Source organism: Rhinolophus sinicus, linkage group LG04 (assembly GCF_036562045.2).
Source record: "Rhinolophus sinicus isolate RSC01 linkage group LG04, ASM3656204v1, whole genome shotgun sequence".
Lineage (NCBI taxonomy): Eukaryota > Metazoa > Chordata > Mammalia > Chiroptera > Rhinolophidae > Rhinolophus > Rhinolophus sinicus.
In genome coordinates, this window is record NC_133754.1 from 1,817,472 (window position 1) to 1,842,739 (window position 25,268).

At 44.7% G+C, this 25,268-nt stretch overlaps 1 protein-coding gene across 2 annotated transcripts in view; it reads right to left on the reverse strand.

The window, feature by feature from the left end:
- CSMD1 (CUB and Sushi multiple domains 1) overlaps positions 1-25,268 on the reverse strand; it is a 1,601,557-nt gene that overhangs the window by 255,282 nt on the left and 1,321,007 nt on the right. For both annotated transcript variants that reach the window (XM_074329288.1, XM_074329289.1), the window contains exons 22-23: positions 16,906-17,075; positions 12,357-12,513 (exon numbers count right to left, since the gene is read on the reverse strand). In XM_074329288.1, coding sequence (XP_074185389.1) covers positions 12,357-12,513; positions 16,906-17,075 — 327 coding nt within the window. The remainder of the gene's footprint in view (positions 1-12,356; positions 12,514-16,905; positions 17,076-25,268) is intronic.

The following is a 25,268-nucleotide window of genomic DNA, read 5'->3' on the forward strand; positions in this document are numbered from 1 at the left end:
AAACACGCACGTGTCCATGCATACACTGACACCAAGAGACATCCAGAAGTGCAACGAATGAGTTCTGCGAACCATCTACTGCATTTAATTACAGAAAATGCAGTTTCGTTATTTTCACAACATGGTGCAAGAGAGCAAGGCTTGTCATTTTTCTTATTTCAGCATAATTTAAGAAGGAACTTCCTTTCTGCAAAGGTCTGGTCTTTTGTTTGTCTAGGAACAATATGTCTAAAAAATAAAACTCAACATTTTTTTTATTTTAAACTCTGAAACTCATGACTTGTTTAAAATACCTTGATTATTCCAAGCATCTTATTAACTATTGTTGATTTTTCTTTTTAATTTAGCCATCGGAGTTTGTGGTCCTAAACAATCTTCATGACCAAATACTAAGTTAGGAAGAACTGAAAATCCTTTACAATACCGACTTAAACAAGTTCATATATCATACTTACATAATTTGATATCACTTGATGTAAAAACAGTGTGGAAATGAAAACTAGATTGAATACAGATTATGATGGCTATGAAATTAAATAGCAACACAAATAGAGCTAATTTCCACAACAAGGTGACAAGTGAAAGATTTCTACCAACTTATCACAGATACTATAACAACAGTGTATTTCAATTATGACATAATTGCATATTTTTAAACATACTTTCAACAATGAATTTTTAGAAGAAAATTGAGCATCCTATAAAAATGAATTGTATAATTATTTTTAATGGTTAAAAAAATCAGCTTTTTCCCCATATTGCTTAAGAAAAACTAGATCCATTTAAGGGAAAATGATGAGGAAAATGGGAGGAAGGAAATTAGAAACACATAAATGACTTGGTTTTAAAATAATCATTTATTAGTAGTATAGGTTTCTCAACATATAATTTTAATTTTCATTGTTTAAAACAATGATGTTCATGTTTACATTTATTTGTTTTACATGGGATTAAACAAATTGACATCATAGTTTTAAATTGTCTTAATTCTAAGACAGACATACACGTTGTGGTCGACCTCTTGTTTTCACCGTGAATCTCAGTAGCCACTGTTTGCATAGGAACCAGATGAATGCACTGGTGCTGACTTCACAGGCGTTTCTAGGAAGATGATCATGAACGTGAAGGGGGAATAAGCAGCAGCTTAGGACACGCCACGCTCTGTGCCATGCAGTGCGTTAGGCAGTTTTCTCTATCCTCTCTCTCGCTCTCAATCCAGAAAATAATCTTAGAAAAGAGTTAATTACAGGGTCACAAGCAAGACAGACTGGAGGGTTCTGTCATAGCCAGATGGAAGGGGCAGCCCAGAGAAAGCCCAGAAACATTCCCAGAGAAAGTTCCTTGGGAGCGTGCCTATCAAGCAGTTTAATACACACAGAGCTGCGGAGGTGATTCCAGACAGTGGGGTTCCTCCCGCTCCCCCGCTTCTCCCAGCAGGGAGTGTGCGCACCTGGGACTCCTTCAGCTATTCTCACTGGGAACTAGACACATCCCACCAACTGCATAAGAGATGGCCCTGCATCTCTTCTCACGTACTAAGCAAGATTCACTTGATTTTGCCAAACAAACCAACAACAGCAATAAATAATGAATGAAAATCATTTCGAACAGTCCCATGGGGTCTTCATTTTTCTGCATGCCTAAAATAACTGTTAAATTTTCTTGTCCCCAGAAAGGTTTTTCATCATTGGACCAAGAAACATATTAAGCAGATCCATGTGAAGGTACCCATATAACCAATGAACCTCACGTGGCTGCTCCAGAGATTATCCGGGAGGCAACCAGTGACACGAGTCCTGATTCCCTGTTTCTTCTCTTCAGTTTGTTTTCATGCCTTGTAGGTAGGTAGATAGCTAGCCAGCCAGCCAGACAGAGACAGATGACAGACAGATGATAGATAGAGATTATAGATGATACATAGATAGATAGATAGATAAATAGATAGATAGATACCCAGTTTCCCTGAAAATAAGACCTAGGTGGACAATCAGCTCTAATGCGTCTTTTGGAGCAAAAATTAATATAAGGTCGAGTCTTATTTTACTATAATATAAAACCTGGTATAATATAACACAAGATCGGATCTTATATTAATTTTTGCTCCAAAAGATGCATAAGAGCTGATTGTTCGCCTAGGTCTTATTTTTTGGGGAAACACAGTAGATATTATAGATGGATGGATGGATGGATGGATGGATGGATGGATAGATACGAGGGTGTACAATTAAGATCGTGAACTCATCCTAGAAAAGGTGCTACATACCTCATTGTTGAATATCACTACAGTCACTTTCAAAGTACTCCTCTTGGGAAGCCATACACTGATGCCAGCGCCTAGTCCACCCTTCAAAGCAATTTTGGAACTCTTTTTCTGGAATGGCCATCAGAGCTGTCATCGTATTACCCTCAATGTCCTGAATGTCATCAAAATGTCTTCCTTTCAATATTTCCTTTAGCTTCAGGTAAAGAAAGAAGTCACTGGGGGCCAGATCAGGTGAGTAGGGAGGGTGTTTCAATACAGTCATTTGTTTACTGGCTGAAAACGCCCTCACAGACAGAGCCGTGTGAGCTGGTGCATTGTCGTGATGCAAAAGCCATGAACTGTTGGTGAAAAGTTCAGGTCGTCTAACTTTTTCATGCAGCCTTTTCAGCACTTCCAAGTAGCAAACTTGGTTAATTGTTTGTGCAGTTGGTACAAATTCATAATGAATAATCCCTCTGATATCAAAAAAAGGTTAGGAACAGCAGGGCAACAAGTTCGCGAACTTAATTGTCAGACCTCTTAGAAGTGATAGAGAGATACAGAGATAGTGCAGATGAGAGGGATGGAGGGAGGAAGAAAGAGGGAGGGAGGGGGAGAGAAAGGGAAAGGCAGCACATTGGACAATGGCCAAAGACCCTGAGTGGAAGAAGTAGAATGACTGACAAACGAAGTGCCCCCTCCCGGGGAGAGGGGCCGAGAACATCCTCAGCAGGTGGCCAGGAGCCCAAGGACAAGAGCACTAGCTGGAGAGGGATGGGGTGCAGAGACGTGGAGGGGCAGCTAGCACTTCTGAAATGCAGTCCTGCACCAAGTCCACCCGCACATGCACCTCCCTGTGCCTTGTGCGCCTTCGTTTTCCAAGTGTTCACTATGAACGAGGATGCGTCTTTCACCACCACTCCCCTCCAGCCCAGACTGTAGAGATTTTTATTCGAGGAAGCCGAAGAGCCATGAAAACGCTTTGAGCTCCTCAGTACGCTCTGTATGAATATAAGGCAACAGCAATACTGGGTTTATTGCTGCTGTTATTGTTCATGCGTTGTTCCTTGCATTATTCTACAACCAATAACTAGAAAGCAATGGTCAGGCCCAAGCAGGAATGCCCGCCCCACTGGCGGCGAGGTCCTCAACCCCTCACAGGCACAGCCCCAGCCAGACACCGCTGGCACATCGCAGCACTAGGAAGGGACAGTGTCCTTTCTCGCTGTCCATATCTCACTCTTTCAAAGACTTTCTGCGTGAGTGACTGCCATCCATCAGCCTAATGGTGACGCACAAGTGCCAGCCCGTCGTCACTCGGCGTGCTTCGGAGACACGAGTGACGCAGCCACCTAAGTCAGGGACGGCGGTGTTGTCTCGGGCGGCCACGCTCAGGTGCAGGCCTGCAACTGTGACACGTGAGGCGGACTTTCATGTACACTCCACACCATGAGGCGTTCAGCAGCGAAACCCAAATGCAAAACAGAGCAAAACATGCCCCCCGCAATTCTGTGGGCAGAAGCCAGCCCCTGAATTGTGTCTCCCGAGGCCTGTCCGAGGCCCCGTGGCTCCCAGGACCTGGAGATAACCTCTGACTCTCTGGTCAGTGGCTCCTATGCACCTGGTCACCAGCGCCTGGCAAAGCCTGCGTCGCATGCTCTGCACACATGCCCATGCCTGTCCTGCCGACTGTCACTCGCTGAGTTCACATCTTCCGAGCTCCTGCAGAGGTGGCTGCCTTGCCTAACATTTCCTGGCAGGATGACCTTTGAGACCAGTGAATGCTTATTCTCGTCACAATCTTGTCACCAACCTGTCACCTGCTGTCACCTCCCACAGCCAGGCTAGCTGCCTAGTTGCCTCAGTATTGCTCCAATCCCCCAAACGGTGCCCGGCCTTCAGAATCAAGTCCGCGCATGGCTGCTGAGCCCCCAGCATTCCTCCTGATGCCCTCTGTCCTCTGCAGCCTCTTGCGAACCCTCCCACAGAACGTCTGTGCATTGGTGGCAGCCTGCTGCGCCCGTCGGCGTTTTCCTGGGCACGTGCTTTATCACTCAAATAAACCTCACCTCCCTGAAAACGGGAGGACACTGAATACTCCGCCTATCGCATCATCTCAGGAGTCTGGCATCAAACTCAAAACCGTGGAATACATTCATGTTACTGTGTTTCATTGGTGCTCATTTTAATGCTATTTGTGAATAAGTGCATTTGATCTGAATATGCAGTGAGTGGAATTTCAGAACGGAGTCAACAATATTATTTAATAAACCTAGAATGAAAGCTACACTTTCAAATTTCTCCATAAACTGATTTTCAAAGGGGGGAATCCCAACAGTGCTCAAACCCATGTGGGAACATATGACAAGTTCACATAATAAGACGGACGTTCCACGAAATAACGATGATGATGACGACGTGCAATTCAATGCCAACATCTTCAGGAGCACAAGTGAGCGCTACTCCAGCCACAGTGAATTTAGTCTGAGAACAAATTAAACGGCAACGAGCATCCCCAGCAGTTTTGGAAGCCAAAGCCTGAGTGACCCATTGGATCCCAATTGGAAGTAAAAAAAGGTTCCTTCACTTCTTGATGAATGATTTGCTTACTTGTATTTCCTACTGGAACCATTTTATTCCTGTAGGTCTGGGGATTTGTCTCTTACATTTAAAATATCAGTTAAATATTCGACATTCAGCTTAAAAATGAGTACATAGGAAGGTGCCGTTTCTTGGCGTTTCTTTCCGTTACTGGACTGTGCAAGACGACAGGACAATGCAGGCATTTCTCTCCTACACGACCCGCTTCACACAGGTCTCATTTTATACGGAAGTGCGTGAGCCCATCTAGAGGATTCCAGCGCAGCCACCCATGCACGACAGGCTGCTTCTGGGATTTCATTCTCTTGGCTTCTCACCTGATGTTTCGGTGACGAAGATGCACCAGGTTCTGCAAATGGACCAAAGCTGCAGGGAAGCCTGTGGCCCCTGCCGCCCAGCTGTGCCTGCACTGCAGCGGGCCCTCGCAGGGTCGGAGCCACAGGCGAGGGCGCCAGGTTACCCCTCCAGCTGCGGACTACGCCCACCCCCAAGCCCACGCCAAACCTCACACTCTTCCAAAGGCACCTTTCCTGTGCAGTCGGCCTGCCGTCTGATAAAGAAGACAGGTCTCTGGTTAAGTTAATGCACAACACGTCTCAGGAAATCCCACATACAGGACTTCACTGTTCATTCAGAGCTCGGATACAGCACTGAAACCTCCTGTGTCAGCTGGAACTCAGCCCCCAGAGTCACATTTCCTGCCTTCCTTCATCTCTCACACATTCTAGTTCATCACTGAGTCCTGTAAATTTAAGAGTTTTTAATCTGCGCTTATATTTTTGCCTCTACCACCTGTTCCAACTGTCATTTCCTCAGAATTAGATTACACCAGATCCAACAAGCAAACTCTAACTGCATCCAGCTACAGTGTCCACATATTGCAGCGAGACTCAAAAGCAAGTGACACCAACATCCCAGTGTGTAAATAAAGTCCTCTCATTCTCTCCCTACAAAGCGACCCTTCTCCACTTGCCCACGTCACTGGATGACAGTCACTGAGTCCAGAAAAGTCAGTGTCACCCTCAGCTCCTTTCTTTCTCTACACCCCACACACAAGCCCTCACTTCCCCATTTGTTACAGGGAGTTAAAATGAAATGTTCTTGAAGTCATTGTAAGAAAATTTAATATCCCTGTTAACAGTTAAATTATCCTTTGTTCCGGTTTCATAGAATTTCAGAACTAAGAGTGTCTAAAACCATCTACTTATTTATAGACGCAATATATGCTCTGTGACATGACAGATCACGCAGCTGGCTGGTGACAGTGAGGACACATCCTGCTCGTCTTCAGAGACCCACGGGGTGCAGTCCTGTCACCCCCATGTCATTATTAAGAGAAGTACCTGACAGTGAATGGTCATTCCTGGCATCTGCTGTTGAATGATGGTTAGTGTATCTCTCCAGAGTCTGCAAATTTTAAGCTGAATATTTCTGATTGCCTTAATATTTTTTTTTTTCAAATCCCTCAGTCTAACCATTTTGTGCTGGAATTTAACAGATGGGATTATCTTCATATCAGTGTTTTCTGAAATGTTTACTTAATAGAGAACAAACAAACAAACAAAACCTCGTTTGATGATTTTGTAGAGATCCTAATAGCTTTCAAATGTCCTTATGTCAAAATTTGTGGAGAGGAGAAAAATAACATGAGAATAGATCTCATGCCTTTTTCTTTTGACATGCAAGAAAAATCAAAATCAGAAATGAAATGATCTGTGAGCCATACCCAGTATTTCCATTCTGACAAGGTGTATCAATCTGAGAGTCTTCTCATGAATGACCCTTTGTGAAAACAATGTATCTATCACTTCTACTAACACAATAATTATTGCTTTTTATTTCCTCTACAGAAGAATGGAATCAAATTCTGTCATCACTCTCCCCATAAATATTAGAGTTTTATAGCATCTGGTGATATCATCTGTCAGCCTTCATTTTATTTCACATTCAAGTCATATGCTTTTAGTTTAATCCTTATAATTAATTTATGTCACCCTTTCCTAGGTCCTTTGTCTTTCACCAAGTACTGGTGGCCAACAATATATGCATCAATTCTGAAAGGTGAAAAGAAGTAACTGTGTGTATCAACTAGCAAATTGTCCCAGAATATAAGCAATGATTAATTACAAAACACAAGAATAATTCACAGAACTAAACCTCTTGGAAAATTATGCAAAGCCATGCAGAAGCTATTTCTAGATTGACATGCACATGACAATTTCTACAGGTTTGTGGGCTGTGTTGTGCATCTGGGCAGCTGTGACATCGCCCAGAGGCAAAGCCTGGCATGCTCTCCCCGGGGTTATTCAGAACACTGTAAACTCTCATGATGCGTTACCCGTACCTGTTAGTAAGGCACTGAGGTGACAAAACTTCCAATTAGAAGGCGAGAGACTTGGCTTATATGCCCCCCTCTCCCTCTAATGTGCTTTTTGGCAGTAAGCAAATCAATTAAGCCTCCCCTCCTGTCACTTTCCTTTTAGAAGGGTCATAATACTTGGCCCTCTCTTCCCTCTGAGAAATGGGTGGAGATTTATGTTCTGTTACTGCAGCCTCACCTTGAGGTAGGAGGCGTTTGTCTCACAGCACAGCAGTTCCCCAAAGGCTTATCGCCATCCACCCTTCTGGAAAATTCTATCGTTTGGCCCAGCATATTTTCTTAATGATGTGTCACAATAATGAAGTATTTATTCTGATGCTTATCTAAAGGTGTACACATAAAAGTATAATTTTCTAGCGCTTGGAATGAGGACTAGGGGCTGTTTATGTGGCTTTCCCAGTGATGGTTTCTAAAACGTGCATCTTGCTTTACAGTGAAAGCAGACCTCTTTCTTGGGGCATTGCAGCCACCTGCCTCTCTATCGCACTGAATCACCGTGACTGCCTTTTCCATTCTGAGAGTCACTCAGTGTTGAAGAACATAGTATATCCAACAGGATTCTACAGGCTTAATGTCTGGCAGAAGCAGAGTCAAAATGCAGTTCTAGGAATTCGTGTAAGAAGCTTATAAGCAATGTATGGGTGTGTCTTAAGGTAGTGACAGGGCGTTTCCCATAATGCAACCCCACAGCCTACACACACGCACTTGTCACGTCACTGACGGCAGAGTTTGCTTTCCATATGCCATTGCTTCCATAGCACAATACATTCTGAGTATGCGATTTAATTTTTCCCTTAATATACACATCATTTTAAAGTACCAGTTTGAGGCCTATTAGAAATTAGCTTTATTTTCTGTCCTCACAGCTAAGATTCACTATGTTGTACTTGATACAAATTCTTGGGAGAATCATTTCAGCTGTGATCCCCAAACTAAATAGATTCTAACTTAGAAATAATAAAGTTAGAAGACATAAGCTGAGCAACGGAAACTGCAGGAGGGAAATAAATGTGTGTTGTTTAGGCTCTTAAGTATGTGGTAACTTGTTACACAGCCACAGAAAACTAATACACAAAATACAAGCGTCCCTCTTTTATTGCACGTCCCAAACACTGTGCTTTTTACAAAATGAAGATAAGATGCTTCACCAGCAAAACGACTAACTCACTGAGGGGTCAGAGGACAGTTAGCATTTTTTAGCAATAGCATATTCTTAAATAAAGGTGTGTCCATTGTTTATTCAACAAGGCTACTAGACACATACCAGACCACAGTGTAGGATAAACACAGCTTTTCTATGTGCTGGGGACCAATAATTCCTGGGACACCGCCCTCCATTGCGATGTCTGCTTCATCACGGTGGTCTGGACGGAACAGCATACACCTGACGTCTGCCTGTTACTAAAACCCCTTTATAAAATCACCCTCTGGTTAACTGTGGGCAAAACAAATAATACCAATCACAGATTTCCCAGCAGTTTTACCTGCTGAATTAACGGCTATTTAAGAACACATTCTGGTCCCACGAATTTTGTTTACAAATTGTTCCTTGGTGCTTTCGTATCATGAGAAGACACCAAAGGGACAAGTCATGTTGGCACGAATTTAATCTTCACTGAATGAAACACGAACCTGTTGTGTGGCCTCATATGCAACCTTGTTTCCTTGACACCATTGCATACTTTCCCCCGTTTGCAGCACAATTGGAAATCATTCTAAAAACTACCCATTTAGGAAAACATTGTTTGACACGATTTTCTAGGATATAATTAACTATAAAGACTGCAAATGTAATAAATGCTGCCCTCTGAATAATATGGCCAATTTTACTCTAAAATACCCATGCCTACACACGTTACAACCAAGGTGTTTGGGAAATTTGTGAATGTCTGTATTATTTGTAAAATTAGATTCTGGAACTTGCATTTGAAGAACTGACACTTTTTTTGCATAGAATTTCCTAAATCCAGTTGAAAGGAAAAAACAAATCAGCTACCAATTGAATACATCACTAAGCACTTCAGTCTCCTTCATCGCCAGGGAGCTGACAGTACCGGGACTCCATCGCAAGCACACACAAAAGATAACTGTGAGCTGATGGAGGTGTTAGCTAGCCAGCCATGGTAGTCATTTCACAACACCCTGTTTCCCTGAAAATAAGACCTCACTGGACAATCAGCTCTAATGCGTCTTTTGGAGCAAAAATTAATATAAGACCGGTCTTCTTTTACTATAATATAAGACCCGGACTTCTTTTCCTATAACATAAGACTGGGCCTTATCTAACATTGCTGCTGCACAGTGTTCACAGCTGCTTATGAGACAATCCTTGGCCACTTATGTATCAACAGGAAGCGTGAATTCGGATCCACTAAGACAGCCCAGGGATGCTTGTTGGATTGTGACGGAGGGTTTGTTTGTCTCTGTTTATATAACGAAAGTATACAGCTCAGAAAGCCTGTTCCACTTCCAATCCCTCCCATATGTCTGTGCTAAACTGCTTCTGAAGCGTGACTGTTCTGGAACAGTCCTGTGGAACCCCAAGAAAGTCAACATATTTCTTAAAGAATTCTGAATTGAATATAGAATTCTTTATTTTTAATTTTCAGAAGTCCTTTTTTGGTAAAAATATTTGCTGACATATTTAGAAAACATACTAATTCATTGCCCATATGAGTTTTCCTGAAATGAAGAGTTTTGTAATCACTGGGGAAAGCAAAATAAAATGCTGTTAACTATGGTGAAACCCTGACTTCCCCGTCCTGAGCCAGCTCTGGGGAATCTCAGCCTGAACAAGGATGGTTGGACATCAGCTTTCAAATCACAGATCAGACACGTGTGCAAGGTGCAGGGGGAACAAAAATGAACACTGCTGCCCCCATCTCAAGGAGCTTATGGGTTATGCTTGCATTAGACATCACGACCGAATCAGAAGACCCTCATCTGTGATGGGAATCAACAAATCTGTAATAAGAAGCAGCGTTCTGTGATGGAAGAAGCTTTTCAGTTGCACGTCACCTGAACCTAGTACTCAGAAAGTAGGGGTTGCTTAATAAATGCCTCCTATTACATCTATCGCTACTGGTCCAAAGATGCTGCTGTTCTTCCTGGCCCATGCCTCTAGATATATAGATATCCGTCACTGCATGTGGTACCCAGCAAGGAAGGATCAACTAAATACCTGAAAAGAAGTTGTTCAGCAGTTCAGTTCGGAGACCTGCATTTGGGCCCCAGCTGGGCCACTCCTGGGTGTGAAAGCTTCAGCAAACCTCTTAAAGATGTGGACACTGGTTCCTACCTTACGCATCAGAGTGAAAGGAGCTACTGACCAGGACCCAGGGGGGCCAATACGGTAAAATCAGAAGGTAAGCAAGAGTAGTTGTAAATATTAAAGAACATACAAGTGATTATCTGTGCCCATTTCAAAAACGTCAGGATGTTTATTAAGCTATATATTTACTCTCTGCTGACATTTTCTAATCCACTCATATTTGTAGATTAACTATGGATCTGAAATATTTAAATATGAGTGTTTCCTTAAGGAATGAACTAACTAGCAAGAGGCAATCACAATAGTCTTTTCAAAATAGTCAGTTGACAGTCTCTTTACACAGTCTTAAGCTTTAATAATTAGCTCAAAACATTTTGTGACCGTGATTTCCACACCATCTCTTAGGGATGGACATTTGATCCCATTGTGGGTGTTTGGTATTTCTTACACTCAATTACTTAGTGTTTAAACGTCTGGCTTTAATGTGAAATTACTAATATTTTGACTATACAGCCAGCAGCACCATCAATTCGATATAACAAACACCCATCCGCATCTGGCAGCTGTGGGACAACGTGCGAGCAAAACCCACACCCGGGGCGCGTCTGTGTTTTCTAGGTAGTGGCAAGGGGGCGGGGACAGGCCAAGAAGATAATTACTCCTATTAAATCGATCAGGCCAGGAGCTACATCACCACTAATATTTCTTTCCCCTAGTTTTTGGAAAGTGTGTGCTGCTATGAAAAAAATAAAAAAGTCCATATAATTGTAAAGTGCCCATAAATAGATCCACAGACTCAAGCTTTCTCACAGTTACTCAGAGAAATTGGAGAGGCAGCAAAAGGTCCCACAGCTGTGCTGGGTGCCGGGGGGAAACATAGGGTCACAACAGGCATGGGGTGCCTGCAGGGCTGAGAGCAGACTTGGGGGGGACTCTTCCTGGCGGGGGCGAGTGGACACACATGCAACTGAAGCGTACAGCCTCTGGTTTCATCCAGGCTCACGTTTTAGAGCACGTGGCCCTTCTACACGGCTATTCGGAAAATACAGAGGAAGTCTGAATTCTGGAACCAACGCAGCGCCTCCTTCCTCTTCAATGATAAACCTGGTTACTCGAAATTCCAGTGGGCATAAACTCGCTTCTGGATATTTTTTTGCACAACCATGAGAATACAGGAATAAGTGTTCATAAATCATGAATTACTCTAGTTGCAAATCGTTGGAGGAAAGGCAGTAACCAGGGCTGGGAAAGTAACGAGACGTGAGCTAGAAGCTCAGTTTGAATACATTTCTTGTGTTTAGTTTTCTCATTAGGAAATCAGAGGCAGTAAGAAAGGCCTTAGAGCATAGGCTTGTTTTATACTCAGATATGCATGTGTGTATTTCTACGGATATATGGTCACATGTTACACACATGTAACACACACTCTATAATTCGCAGACCTAATCTCTGTGACAGACAGAAAAGTACTGATGCGTGGTAGGCATGCAAAACCCATTCCTATGAACCAAGCGTCCATCCTGAACCTTTCATGTGACACATGGACATGAAGTTTTGTCAGTGTGCTCTACGTCACAATCAATATTTTTAAGCCCAGAAGCTCCTAACGTTGCAAGATATTTTCTTTTTAGATTCAGCCACTTTATCACAACAATATTAATACTTCCAAATAGATAAATTTCACACTAATGCTTCTGCTAATGTTTTAAATTTACTGCCTGGGCACCAGTGTACAGAGGTAAACGGCAACTCACGACACAGTAGGAAAGCCAGAAAACAAATCAATATTGAAAACATATGATGTCAGCTAAGCAGCAGAAGGTTCCTGGGAAAATGAAACAGCTACGTCACCCACTACTTACTGGTGTAGGTGAGCTGGAAGCCTTGCTCGGTGTCCGACGCGTTGCTGTTGAATTCCAGCCACAGGTGATTAGAAGTGCTATTGAGGGTCAGGCCCAGAAGCTCGTGTTTCGTGAAGGTCCCCAGGGGCCGTGACGAAGTGTCTTTCCCATCATACACCTGAGGAGAATTCACAGACGGGCCATTAGCCGTGCTTGTACATTAGGAGCTCTAACAAGACATTCAAGTCTTCAAAGATGAGAGCTGTGCGATATGTGAACAGTCAGTTTACAGAAAGCCGACTGGACGGCAGGGCTGCACAATGTTTTTCTCTAAACTGTGTCTTTACCGCTAACATTACAGACAAACGGCTTCATCTGTATCCAGCTCATTTGGCATTCATCACTCTGAGAGCTGTGTGTTTATTTAACATTAAGCATTTCTTTGCATCCCCGGTTCCCTGACCTACCTTCCCCTCCCACAATCCACTGGGAAAGCTTGAACGGCGGTACAGTACCGCAGCCACGGGCGTCTTCTCCGAGCCACCCTACACCTAACAGGCGGCCCTTTCTTCTCTGCTCAGTGCTACCTGAATTATTACCAGGCAAGACACCTCGCTGAAACCTCGTCACATGTTCTTGTCTTTGAGCCTGAGTGGTTAGTCTTAGATGAGGTGTCATGCGAGAATGCCACCACGTAACCATGTCAGAGAGGTGTCTTCGTTTCCAAAAGTCTGCCTCTGACTTTGTCTTCACAGGTGGTTGTAGGCCTGACTAGAAGGAGCGAGTGTTTGGAAGGCAGAGAGGACAGGGCCTGGTTTTGAGCAGACATGAGGGGAAGTGACAGGACGGGTCCAGCGATGAGTCCCCACGTCACGCAGGTGGGCCACGTGGGCGTGGATGGGAGCCCGTGGCAGTTCCGAGTGAGGCCTGGGAGGTCCCACAAGACGCCTTCCTGCTAGGCCAGAGTCAACACCAGTCACGTTCCAGCAGAGTTCAGGGTTGTGGGCCCCTCACACCCTCAACAAACCGACGAGAATGGAGCGCTTAGTGGGAACGGTCAGTCCATTTGCTTCTTTGAACAACTGCAATGGTTCATATCAAGGAACCCAGGGAATGGATATGGATTTTTTTTTTTGAAGAAAAAATAAAAATTTTACATTGTGTTAAAAATACCCAGCTTTCCTTGGTAAGACAAATATTAACTAAGTGAAAGTTATCCGAGTTCTTAGTCACCTCCTCCAGTACCTGGTGATCTCCCACACTTTTCTCCTTTTCACATAGATCAGTTCTTACTTTGCTTCTGTCACCTCTCTTTACTGAATACCTAAGCCATATGCACTGCCCAGCAGACTTACAACAAGTACACACACTCCAAAAGGGAGAAAATGAATTTAGAAAAAATTAATTTTATGGATCATTACTTCATTTCATTTCAATTAAATCAGCATATTGTGGAAGAACAGAATCAAATACCTGTAATTCCTCACTAAAAGCTGGCAATAGGCTATTGTTCAGAAAATAGCATTTTTGGCTTAATGTGTGGATTCGTTAGACACAGTGAGGTTTCAGACACCCAGAATGTCCAGGGTTCTAAGTGCAGAGGACTCTGGCTTGAGGAGGACACGTCTAGGCCCCCCAGGAAGGGCCTGCTGCCTCCATACTCCATTCTCTGTAACGCACAGATGCCCAGGGAGCCAATGGGCATTAGGCAGGTGAGCAGACCGAGTTCACTCAGGTCTGAACCACCGTGACGCCACCTGCAGTGGCCTGGGCTCCACTGAGGGCCTCACAGAGGCTGACGGCAGTGGCTCACTCAGCCCCTCAGGCCTACAACCACCCGAAGTGGACAGCGCATATACTGAATTACAGGATTCTCCTGAGCAGTGGTTCTGTCTGACTTGCCTACACCACCAGCGAGTAGCGCTGTGCTTGACAGGAGATGCGTCCCAGTGAAGAAGTCAGCCACCCACTGCAAGGAGCGTCACGTCGTCACCTCCCTCAGCGGAGCGTCTGCAGGCGAGCTCGGCACTCATCACAAATGGCAGCTCAGTCGGTCCTGGAGTCAGAAGACTTGAAGTTCAACTTCAATTAAACTACTGTGTTTCCCCGAAAATAAGACCTAGCCAGACAGTGAGCTCTAGTGCGTCTTTTGGAGCAAAAATTAATATAAGACCTGGTCTTATTTTACTGTAAGACTGGGTATAATATAATATAATACCAGGTCTGATTATAATATAATGTAATATAATGTAATATAATATAAGACCGTGTCTTATATGAATTTTTGCTCCAAAAGACGCATTAGAGCTGATTGTCCAGCGAGGTCTTATCTTCAGGGACACACAGCAGCAATGCTAGTTCAGCACACCACCTGCAGTTCCGTTCCATCCACAAGCAGCTGGAATCAAGGGTCTGAGTCCTTGGTCACTCAGTGCCAGGCCATGCGAGCTCAAACTCTCCTGAGCCAGCACGTGACCAGAGCCACATGTCCCCAGGGGCACAGAGCGTTGCAGGACCACAAGTGACGGTGATGAAAGGACACTCTTCCCCGGCTGCACGAGCCGTCCCCACGGGTGTTTCCAGTATGAAGCTCACTCCCATTGCATGTCCTTTCGTGACAGTTGTGTTAGAGCTGTGTTTCTCTTACATGACTTTCCACAGGCAGCAAGGACACATCACCACGTGTGCGGAGTGTGTACGGAAGTCTGGTCTTCGTTGTTGGATCAAACTACGTACGAAGGCATGATGTGAACAGCAAGAAAGCTCCCAGATGAAGCTGATTCCACTGGAGACATGCTAACCGAGATACTGATTAGCACATTCAATGAAACACATGCCTGCAAAACACGCAGGCGTTTCACAAGCTTGACGGTGTCTCTGCAATGGAATGAGGGGAGGCAGGAGTCTTTGGCTTTTGTTAGAATCAACAGTTGAAGCTGCACAACATCGCAAATGGACATGACCGGCTTCTTCCAACGCGGTGACCTGAACCAGCGTCTGGAATCAGCCACGCACCGACGCACAGTAACTGCTCCTCGAAAGTCTGCCCTAAAGGCTCCCTGACTTCTACATTATTGAAGAATTCGGGAAGCAGTTACTGACGACACAACTTTCCTTTCTCTTAGGTTAGTGCCAATGTAGTCGTCTCCTGCCTGAAAATCACTTAATTACGGTGCTTCATGCTGCCAGCAAGTGCTTTCTGAAGACTGAATGAACCCAGAATGAAACACTCTTCTAAAGTATGACATTGAAACAGTCAAACGTGGACGTGGGAGGAGACAAGGTGCTTCAGTCTGGGGGCGCCTCTCGACCTGGGCATGGAACTGCTCATGAGGTTGAGGGGAACCTGCCAGGGACCCTGCTTTACCTGCTGTGCAAACGGATGACACATGGGTAGGACCCCAGGGTTCCCTTTTAGCTGGACTGTGACGTATTCTCTTCACGCTCACAGCTCGAAGTGAATGGGCCCTGCTGAGTCTGAATTGTGCAATCCTGAGTGTCCGTGCAGATGTGCACTGAACAGAAAGAGCCCAGACGTTTACAAAGGGCTGAGAAGAGAGGTATGGCCCGCTCCTGCCACCTGCCAGCCCTGTGGCCTGCACAGATCCCTAGCTTCTCACTGGAGCGAGCAGGGGCTGGACTGGACGGGGTTTAGCATCAGTCTTGGAAGCGCAGAGCCTCTCTGCCATCCAGTGTCCTGAGGCTCTTCTACAGATGCTCACTGTCCAGCCCCTGGCCCCTGGAAGGGCCCCAGGTTCCTGCAGCAGTGACAGGATCAGAAGCTGTGGGAATTACGGGACATTTCCAGCTGCAGGTGGGTTTTAGATCATGGCAAGCCCTGGGTGCCCTGGAATCACTTCCCGCAGTCCATCCAGAATGGGGGTGCTGGGCTCGCTCCAGACCCCCGCCCAGGGCACGTCCCCTGCCCCGACACTCTGTGCCATCTAACGCCCAGAACCTTGCTGCGGGGCCACTCCCACACATCCGTACATCTGTGAACACGTAAGCTGATCCACGAGCTTCTCATCCTGGCTTGGCCTCCCCACAGGAGCCCGGCTTTGTGGCCCAGTGACAGTGGCTCAGCTGCCACAATCACATCAGAGCACTCAGAGCTCTGAACACCGTGACCACAGGTCAAAACGGAGAGTGACTGCAGCAGGCTGGTTCTGGGGGCACTGCCCGTTATAACGATGGTACGCGTGCTACGTGCCTACACTTGCCTACAGCTTGTGTTTCAGCCTCAAAACAGCCCCAAAGGCAGGTTTCCCTGTACCTTTTCATGTATTCAGAAGTTAAGGTTAAAAAATGTTAAATAATTTGCCCACGATACACAGCTAATAAAGATAGATCCAGATTTTAGACTAAGGTGTTTCCAAGTCCACATGAACGCCACAAAGTGACACTGCATTCCGTCTTCTCACACCAGTTGCACAAATAAACTGGAAAAATGTGTGTGTATAAACAGATATGACTGCATGTGTACATCTGTATCTATCAGTGTATGTGGATGGATATAGACTGTATTCCAGGAGAGGAAAAGACAGGGCCAAGTTAAGGAAGACCCTCTTACCTTTAAAGTATCTCCTTCAAACAGCTGGAAGCTCTGTGCTCTGAGACGGATCCCCTTGCCTGCTTCTGTTTCTATTTTATAGATACACTCATGGTTATTATCATAATTGGATGGGAAATTTGGTGACAGCAATGTTCCTTCACTTCCTTTGACACTTGCTCCACATTCAGCTAAAATAAACAGAACATTGAAAAGGAAAGAGGGTTTAAAAGTGGAATTACTGATATTAATAGACAAAAACTTTAAAAGCATGACAGCCCTTGCTTTTCTCAATGTACGTCTGTTATTAATATACCACTGATACAGATTAGTGAGTTTTGGGGTTTTTTGCTCATGTACCAGCAGCATAGGAAAGATATCCCCACTCACCCACTTTTGGGGTCTTCTTACTTCGTTCCATAGAAAGCCTCTTACTCTCTAGAAGCAGCACGCCATCCCACAGAGAATTCTACCCCCAAATCGGTGTGTCCCAGTAGCCTGGTGGTGTCACTGGGCAGTCACACCCCCTCCGCATGCCTCATTTCTGCCTCGTGCAACGTCCCCGCTAATCTCATATGCCAATGGTACTGTCACCTCAATGCCATTTTCCTGCATGTGTAGTTTGTGGTATCACCTGGATGCATTTAATGGGGATTCTAACGACAGGTGACCACCCACTGCAATGTCACAGCACTGAGCTCGCTGTTACGGACGGAGCGGCACTCAATGGCATTACGCCCCTCTCCCTTTCTCCAGGACAGAGGAGATGGTGATTCACTTCCACATTCAATTTTGCAGGACACAACCTTTAATCAAGGGAAAACAGCAAAATAAATATAGGTCCCCACGCTCCGTCAACTCGGACCCTGCACCCGTTTCCTCACCTGCAGAAGTGAACAGGTCAAGACCTCCTTCAGCTCTAAGAGCTGTGCGCCCAGCACGACCATGAAATCATAGTCACTGTGTGTGTACGTGAGTGTGTGTGTGAGTGTGCTAGTGTGCGTGAGTGTGTGAGTGTATGTGAGTGTGTGTGTACGTGAGTGTGTACGTGTGTGTGTGAGTGTGTACGTGTGTGTATGAGTGTGTGTGTGTGTATGAGTGTGTGTGTGAGTCTGTGTGTATGCGAGTGTGTGTGTGTTTGTGTGCGTGCATGTGCACGTGAATGTGTGTGACAAGGGAGCTCCGTGGGGTTTTGCATGAAATAATGTATTGGCCCCACTATGGGCCAAGCACAGTGATTTTTAAAAATTCAACAAAGTAAAAGTTTGAAGAACAATGATCAGAAACTGGAAATCAGTGAAACGCGTGGGTCAGGGGAGTGAGAGAGTTCATAGCTTCTTAACAGGGGTCACTTAAGGTGCCACACAGCTGTGACAGGCACCTCCCCCTGACTGTTTCCATCACGCTGAGTCTCGGACATCCCCTGTGCGCTGACAATTCGTGAAACCAGCTCCAACACCAGCTTCTGGAAGGGAACAGCTGGCAATTCACCACCATCTCAGAATGGTTTGTACACTTGGATCTCAAAATGTCCTCACAGAGCAGGGTTGGGAGAGAATCAGGGACAAAATCACATGGGAACCGGGCTCACTTGTTCCTTTTGTGTCCTTAAATACAGACGAGAGGGCAGGCTTTGCCGGGGAGCAGCGGAGAAGGTGCTGAGAAAGAAGCACTGGAAATTAGTGACTCAACAAAATGGTGAAGGATTATATATTTTTTAATTACAGCTATAGTGATTAGAATTATATTCACATATTTGCATAATTATAATGACACTTTTTCGGAAACATTTTACAGAGAGAAAGGCCAGCGTACGTCTCCCACGCTCGCTGCGTGGGCACTCACACACAGGTCCGGGGCTCGGTGGTCTTGGAATCAAGTAGCATGCCTTTCACGTCGGCAATCGGATGATTCTCAGGCAATCTAAGGTTGAAGAAATATGGCTTCACATCTTAAATTCAGCAACAGTTTAGGTAAGTGAACTCCTTGGGAAATGGTAATAATTCATGGGCCTGGTTGAATATTCTTTTACACATTTTCTTTCCTGAAGAAACAGGGTGTTTTTAACTTACAGCCAAAATGAAATGGAAAGGACATCAAAACCACGAAGCAGTGTCCCTCTTTTTCTGCTGTGCAGACAGTGGAACAGTGGGGCTTTCAACCTGTTAAACGCATCAGACACACAGAAGATAGAAGAGGAAACTCTAAATCCTGGCAGCCAGGATATGGAACCTACTGTCAAATGTTAGGAATTTATATTTAAAACTGAATTTGACAATGACCAGGAAAGAAAACCATTCAAAAACCGAATTTGGGTTATTTTATCCATTACTTTATATGTTTGAAATAAAATCTTGAAATTGAAGATGTAGAAAGGAGTGACATGGTGGCAAACAGATTGGTTTCTAGTCTGAGGAAAGCTTTCGAAGCATTGCCCACGGCTCCAGTAGCTGGTCATGTGTATCTGTACAGTATTTGGCTGTATCAGTCCATCGTGCACTCGGCACATTACTTGTCCTCTGTGGAAGTCACACAGTGCTGGGTCCGAGCCTCCGTGGACGTGGCAGGAGGTGACAGGGATAACGCGGGCCCTGGCCCTTCCTGTGGTCCCCATCTGGCCCTCAGGACGTGGGCGGTCCTCTTGCATGACGGAGTGAGGGTCAGAGTGGGGGGAGGGTTGGCACACGGGGCAGGTAGTTAACTGAACACAGTGCAGACCCCGTGGGCCGTGCGCCCGAGTGTAGGACCAGAGCTTTGCTACCCTGAGTAACTATGGAGATGCCTCCGAGAAGTCCCAGTGTGTCCTCTGGGGCCACTCCACAAGGACAGCAAATGCAGGAGAAGCGCTCTGATCAGTTCCATCCATGAGCCCAGGAGGGAAGCGCGTCTCCTCCTCGAGGGCGAGAGCTGCACCCTCTCTCCATCGGCATTTGCTCCGACCAGGCTCTGCTCTCTTGTTCTAGCCATGGTTGGAATTCTCTCTTCTGGTCTGCACACCACTGTCGTCCTGTTCTTTCCTTCTCCGCAGACTCCAGCCTCAGGAGTGTTATTTGCAAAGGACACGATGCATCACCATGAGGCTGATGTGTACACTGTGACGATGGCAAAATGTGTCACACGCTTTCCCAAGTTCCTTACACACACTGACTCATTAATCCTCGGTCTCCTCATCTGATATGTAAAAACCTCACTTTACAGGTGAGGAAACTGAAGCATCTAATAGTGCAAGAATGCAGTGCTTTTCCGCAAGAATGCAGTGCTTTTCCGCAAGAATGCAGTGCTTTTCCGCAAGAATGCAGTGCTTTTCCGCAGGCCACACGACTAGTACAGGTGAATTATTGATTTGCCACAAATTCCAAGTGCTTAGGAATGGAATTGTACCCTTTGTTATGACGCTATTCGGTGTTGAACACACTTTATAATTAGTGGTTCACAATGTTATTTATAGCTAACAGTGACGAAGCTAGGATAACACGAGTCTATTGCAGAATGGTGCTGCTTCTAAGGACTTTTACTCAGAATCGGTCACCACTCGTTACCATTTAAGACAGTAACTATGGAATTATTTCTCACAATACAACAAAAAGGTAGGTCTAGAGAGAGGAGCTTAGCATTTGGATACGTGGGAAAGAAAAAATGAACCTAAAGATGTCATTTCACCCTTCTTTTTATTAGGATTTGGATTCTGGGATTTTCTTGAAGCACATATATGTTAAGTGGTGTTCATCAGATGCAAGTCTGCAGGAAACAGAAGCACCGAGGGTGGGGACGTGCTTACCCAGCTGTCACTGACAAGCCTTGGCAGACGAGCACCACGGCTGGCGTCACCTGTAGGAGATGGGCGGAGCCACTGACCACCCGGCTCCTGCGTCTCCCACTTGCCCCTCGGAAATAAAATCTCCACTGGTGTCAAAGCAACGATTCCTCTGAGACACAGGGAAAACTTCCAAGTAAATGCTCCATATCAATTCATCAACTCAATGCATGTCTCTGACCACGACCACATGACCACGGCCGGTCACTTCCATGAGAAGGGCAGCGTTTCACTGTCCCAGCAGCAACAGTAATGTGCTTCAGGGCAGCTCTTCACACCAAGGTTTCTGCCCGACTAGGAAATTGCTACAGAGGACACTGAGTTGGCACCAAAATTAAAAGTCTATGCTGCCACAGCCCGTGCGGCCGGGAGGGCTCGGCCTGAGGGGGAAGGGCGAGGAGGTTGAGAAAAGACGCCGAGACAGAAAAGCTGGGATCGGGACGTCCACCGCCCACGGATGGCGGAGCAGTGGCACAATCTTTCTCTCACACACAGTTTGTATACAGTCTTAGAACAGTTTTCCCTACAAACAAGTATTAGCAGAACAAGCAGATATTATTAGAACATTCTGTTTTGTGTATTGGCCAGTGTGCATGCCTGTGGCTGCATTAGTGTTATCTTGTACTTTCTGGGAAGATGCTGAGGCCAGGCTTCCCATGGGAAGGACCTTGCAGCTGTGAGGCCCTTGTCAGCTCACAGCCCGCTCCCCACACTCTGCTAGTACAGTGTCTTACTTATGTGTCCAGACAACAGGTAGCACGACTGTTTTATTTATATCGTGTTGCTTGCTACTCCTCAAAGGCTGCATGCAGAGTATCATGTAACACCAGTTTTGTTCTTTTAGCAATCCTGGCTTTTCTCTCTTTCCTTGATTTTAACAGTTATGGGTGTCTGAAGTGACCCTTCCAGTGCACACATGTACTTTTGATTTTATGTCAACACCAATGCTGAGACAGGCTATTTCAAGGCTGGACGTGATCAGCCCTTTATCATGACGGCCCTGGTTCACCGTTCTCTTTGGTGGGGCCGTTGGGTCGGAACAGAAAGGTGCAACACAAGATGCAGGTGGGGGACACCGTGCGGCTTTGTGGGCATGATTGACGCAGGGGGGCATCTGCGAGAACTGCGGGGGTGTGGCCACAAGGAGACGAGCTGGACCCCGGGGACGTGTGGCTTCACTGCACCACGGTGGGACGTCCCTACAAGACTATGGAGCACAGAGTGACCTGATGAAGGGCTGTTTGGAAAAGAGGAAACGCCCAAACAGAAAAACACAATCTTAAAGGATGTACAGGGTGCAGGTGGTAGGAAGATGGGGCTGTAAAGCAAATTCCGTCATTCCTGGTCTAGAAGAACGCCCCTGAAGACCGAAATAAGGAATTGCAGGGAAAAGAAATGGTCACCCCACTGTGCCCAACGGCACAGCAATTCTTTCTTCTCTTGGTCTAACTGTCACTTACATAGAACTTACTTTTATAAATAGTAATCATTAAATAAATAAAACATTCCACTCTACTCACTTTACAGATGAGGAAACTGAGGCACAGTAAGGTTAATTAACTTGCTCAAGGTCTCACAGGTGGACAAGGCAGAGCTACGATGAGAACCCCAGGCTCTCCTGTGTCAGAATGTGTAACAGCCACAGGATTACTGGTTAATTGCATTGCTAGAGAGTAAATAATCTCTGAGGAAAACACACGACTCCAAAGGCAGGAACCTGAAGCTGTTGTAGGAAACATCCTTCTGAATGTTTAATATTTCGCAGAATATTCTGTGATGAAACACAGCAACCCTATATTAGCATCCTTTTTTTGAGGCACATATTATGTCTTAAATTTGTCTTGAATTCAATCTACTAGTGTACAAAGGATACAAGATTAGTTCAAATGAAAGAAGTGAAATGTGTCAAAGAGACTGAGAGGAATATTAAACACTGGGACTCTAATGCACAGAAAATAATTGAGGAAAAGAAGACACTAACAGTAAAAAGCAGGTGCTCAGAAAACTGCGAGATTTAAGTCATCAGAATTTCAAAACTTCTGTGGACTAGATTTAAGACATCCAGTGTAAGTCTCCACGACCACAGCAAAGCGATGCATCAATTTGAAGTCCTTCCAATAATGCATTTACTATTACTTTCAGATGAATGAACATAACTTTTCTTAATATAAATCATTTGCTCTTTTTATAAAGAACCTCCTGAAACTGTAATTAAAATTGAATTGCCATTTAGATTTTTGTAATGGAACTAAACTAATTAAAATTAACACAATAGAAAGAAGCCAATTGATTTTTCAGTTACTCCTCTGTACAAAAGCATCTATCTACCTGTGCAACTGTCGGGCAGGGCATCCTAATAAAACAGCACAGACGAGGGTTTTAAACACAGACATCGTTCGCACCAGTTCTGAAGGCCAGAGCCCAGGGCCCACAGCACTGACTGTAGGATGTGCGTGAATTCAAACATACCCAGTACTAGCATTCTACTGAGAACACTGCTCTTTATTTATTTGGCTATAACACCGTGGGTGACAATGGACACTCTCTCAACCTGTTTAACACACGAGGCTGTGTTCAAATTCTAGTACTGAAGAAGCTTGTCCGGCTAAAGGACACTGAGGCACTACAACGCCTCACCTGTCACAGGACATCAGTCACCACAATGGCTGCACCGAGGTGTGTGGCTGCAGTCACTGAAGTTCTGGGGAAGTTGTGGGGCTTCTGAGAACATTATGAAATTGCAAAATCACACATTTATATTAATTAACTATGCATATGCTTAGGAAGCATTATTGGAAAAGTACAGACATAGGAAACAGTTTGACTATGAACTCAAGATAGAAAATATTCATTCTGCATTAAACTGAGGTTTTTTGGTTGCTAACAAATTAGTAAATCTATCATCTATCTACATATCTATCATATACAAACACATACACACACACACGAAGTCTATATTGTTTAAAATACATGATCCCATTTTTATTCACAAAAATATTTAAGAATTACATAAAATGTTCCTATTTGAATCTATTTATTATCCTATAATCCTTTATTTCCTTAATTTAATGCTATCCCTGGATTCACCTTCAAGGTGCAATAAAGATTTGTTTTAACTGTTTCAAAATTTTAAACAAGAATAAAGAAACAAATGGACACAATAGACTACTTGGTATGGGAAAACATGGTTTAAATAAAATGGGTCAAAATATTTACAGGTAAATTTAGTCATCAAAACACAGGCTAAATATTTTGCTTTACTATCTATGCTTCTCTGAAATTAAGCCATTAACCAAGTCAGACTAAGAGTGTAGATTTTTTTTCTCATTTTATTCCATCCAAGGACATTAAATAGAATTCAGATATTCAACAAGAAGGTAACACTCATTTTCATTGATTTTTAAAAATATTCTCAGCAACATTACTTAGTAATTATTCTGATGTGAATAAGTAGGTCCGAAAAAAAGTGTTCAGAATTGTGTGTTCACAGATGCAATGTTAGAGAATTCTAGGGGATGTCATGTCCACTGTACCTGTGCTCTAACTTTGTCTCTGCTTTTACCACCAAGATACAACAAAGTATATGCAATATCACCAAAGATCACAAAAATGTGTAGTTTTCTTTACTATTTAACAGCTGAGCAGATCGGCTTCTAAGTAGCCTAAGGCACCAGGCCTTACTGGACAGTGAATGGCCAGGAACAGGCATGTGACTCTTATCTGGGTCAATCAGAGGAAGCCCAGGCCATGCCCAGAAGCTACTTGGGAAGCTGTGTCCTGGCAGCAAGTTGTGAGGACTGTGTTGTGTGATCACATGAGCGCCTGGTCTGGGGTGGCCCCTCAGGGAAGGGGTGCAGGGAGCTGCCTGGGCGTCCCCAGGGGCCTGTGGAGCCTGAGGGTCAAGCCAACACCCAGGCCAACAAAACAGAGAGGGATGAGGCTTCAGGCCCTGGGTAACTTGGTCACCTTGATCAAACCTCACCTGAAGCTGTCCTGATTTATAGGCTACTCAGCCATATCAACAGAAACCATCTTCATTGAAACCACTTTTGGCACCTTTTTCTGTAACTCCCAAATTTAAAACAAAATACTGACCATACACATATAATGCAACACAAGTGGTGGCACCAGACATGGCCTGCATATTTCTAGTGGGTTTTGCATCAAGGGCACATGCTGATACCATTTCCAGTGCCCTACATAAATAATCAGGCAAAGCTGCCCCACAACGAATAAACACTAATAAAAACATTACTTCTCTTTCATTTGTGAATAGAAGGATAAAGAGAAAAGCAGTTCTCAGCTCAGGTGGTCTCTGGAGATTCTACTGAAGACCAAGTGGTTGTCAGGAAAGATGAAACTGCAAGCTTATCACTCACCATTCCACCAGCGCCCCTCTCATTTCAGAAAGGAGCTGTCACTCTGGGCCATGGGCAGGCCACCGTGTACTGTGGTTTTAAAGGAAGGAACATGGACACTGAGTACTGATGAATCCAGCTTTTGAGATCAAGAGGGAAGCTTCTAAGGAGAGGCATCTTTGTGTATTTGACAAGCAAGCACTGGGAAGGCA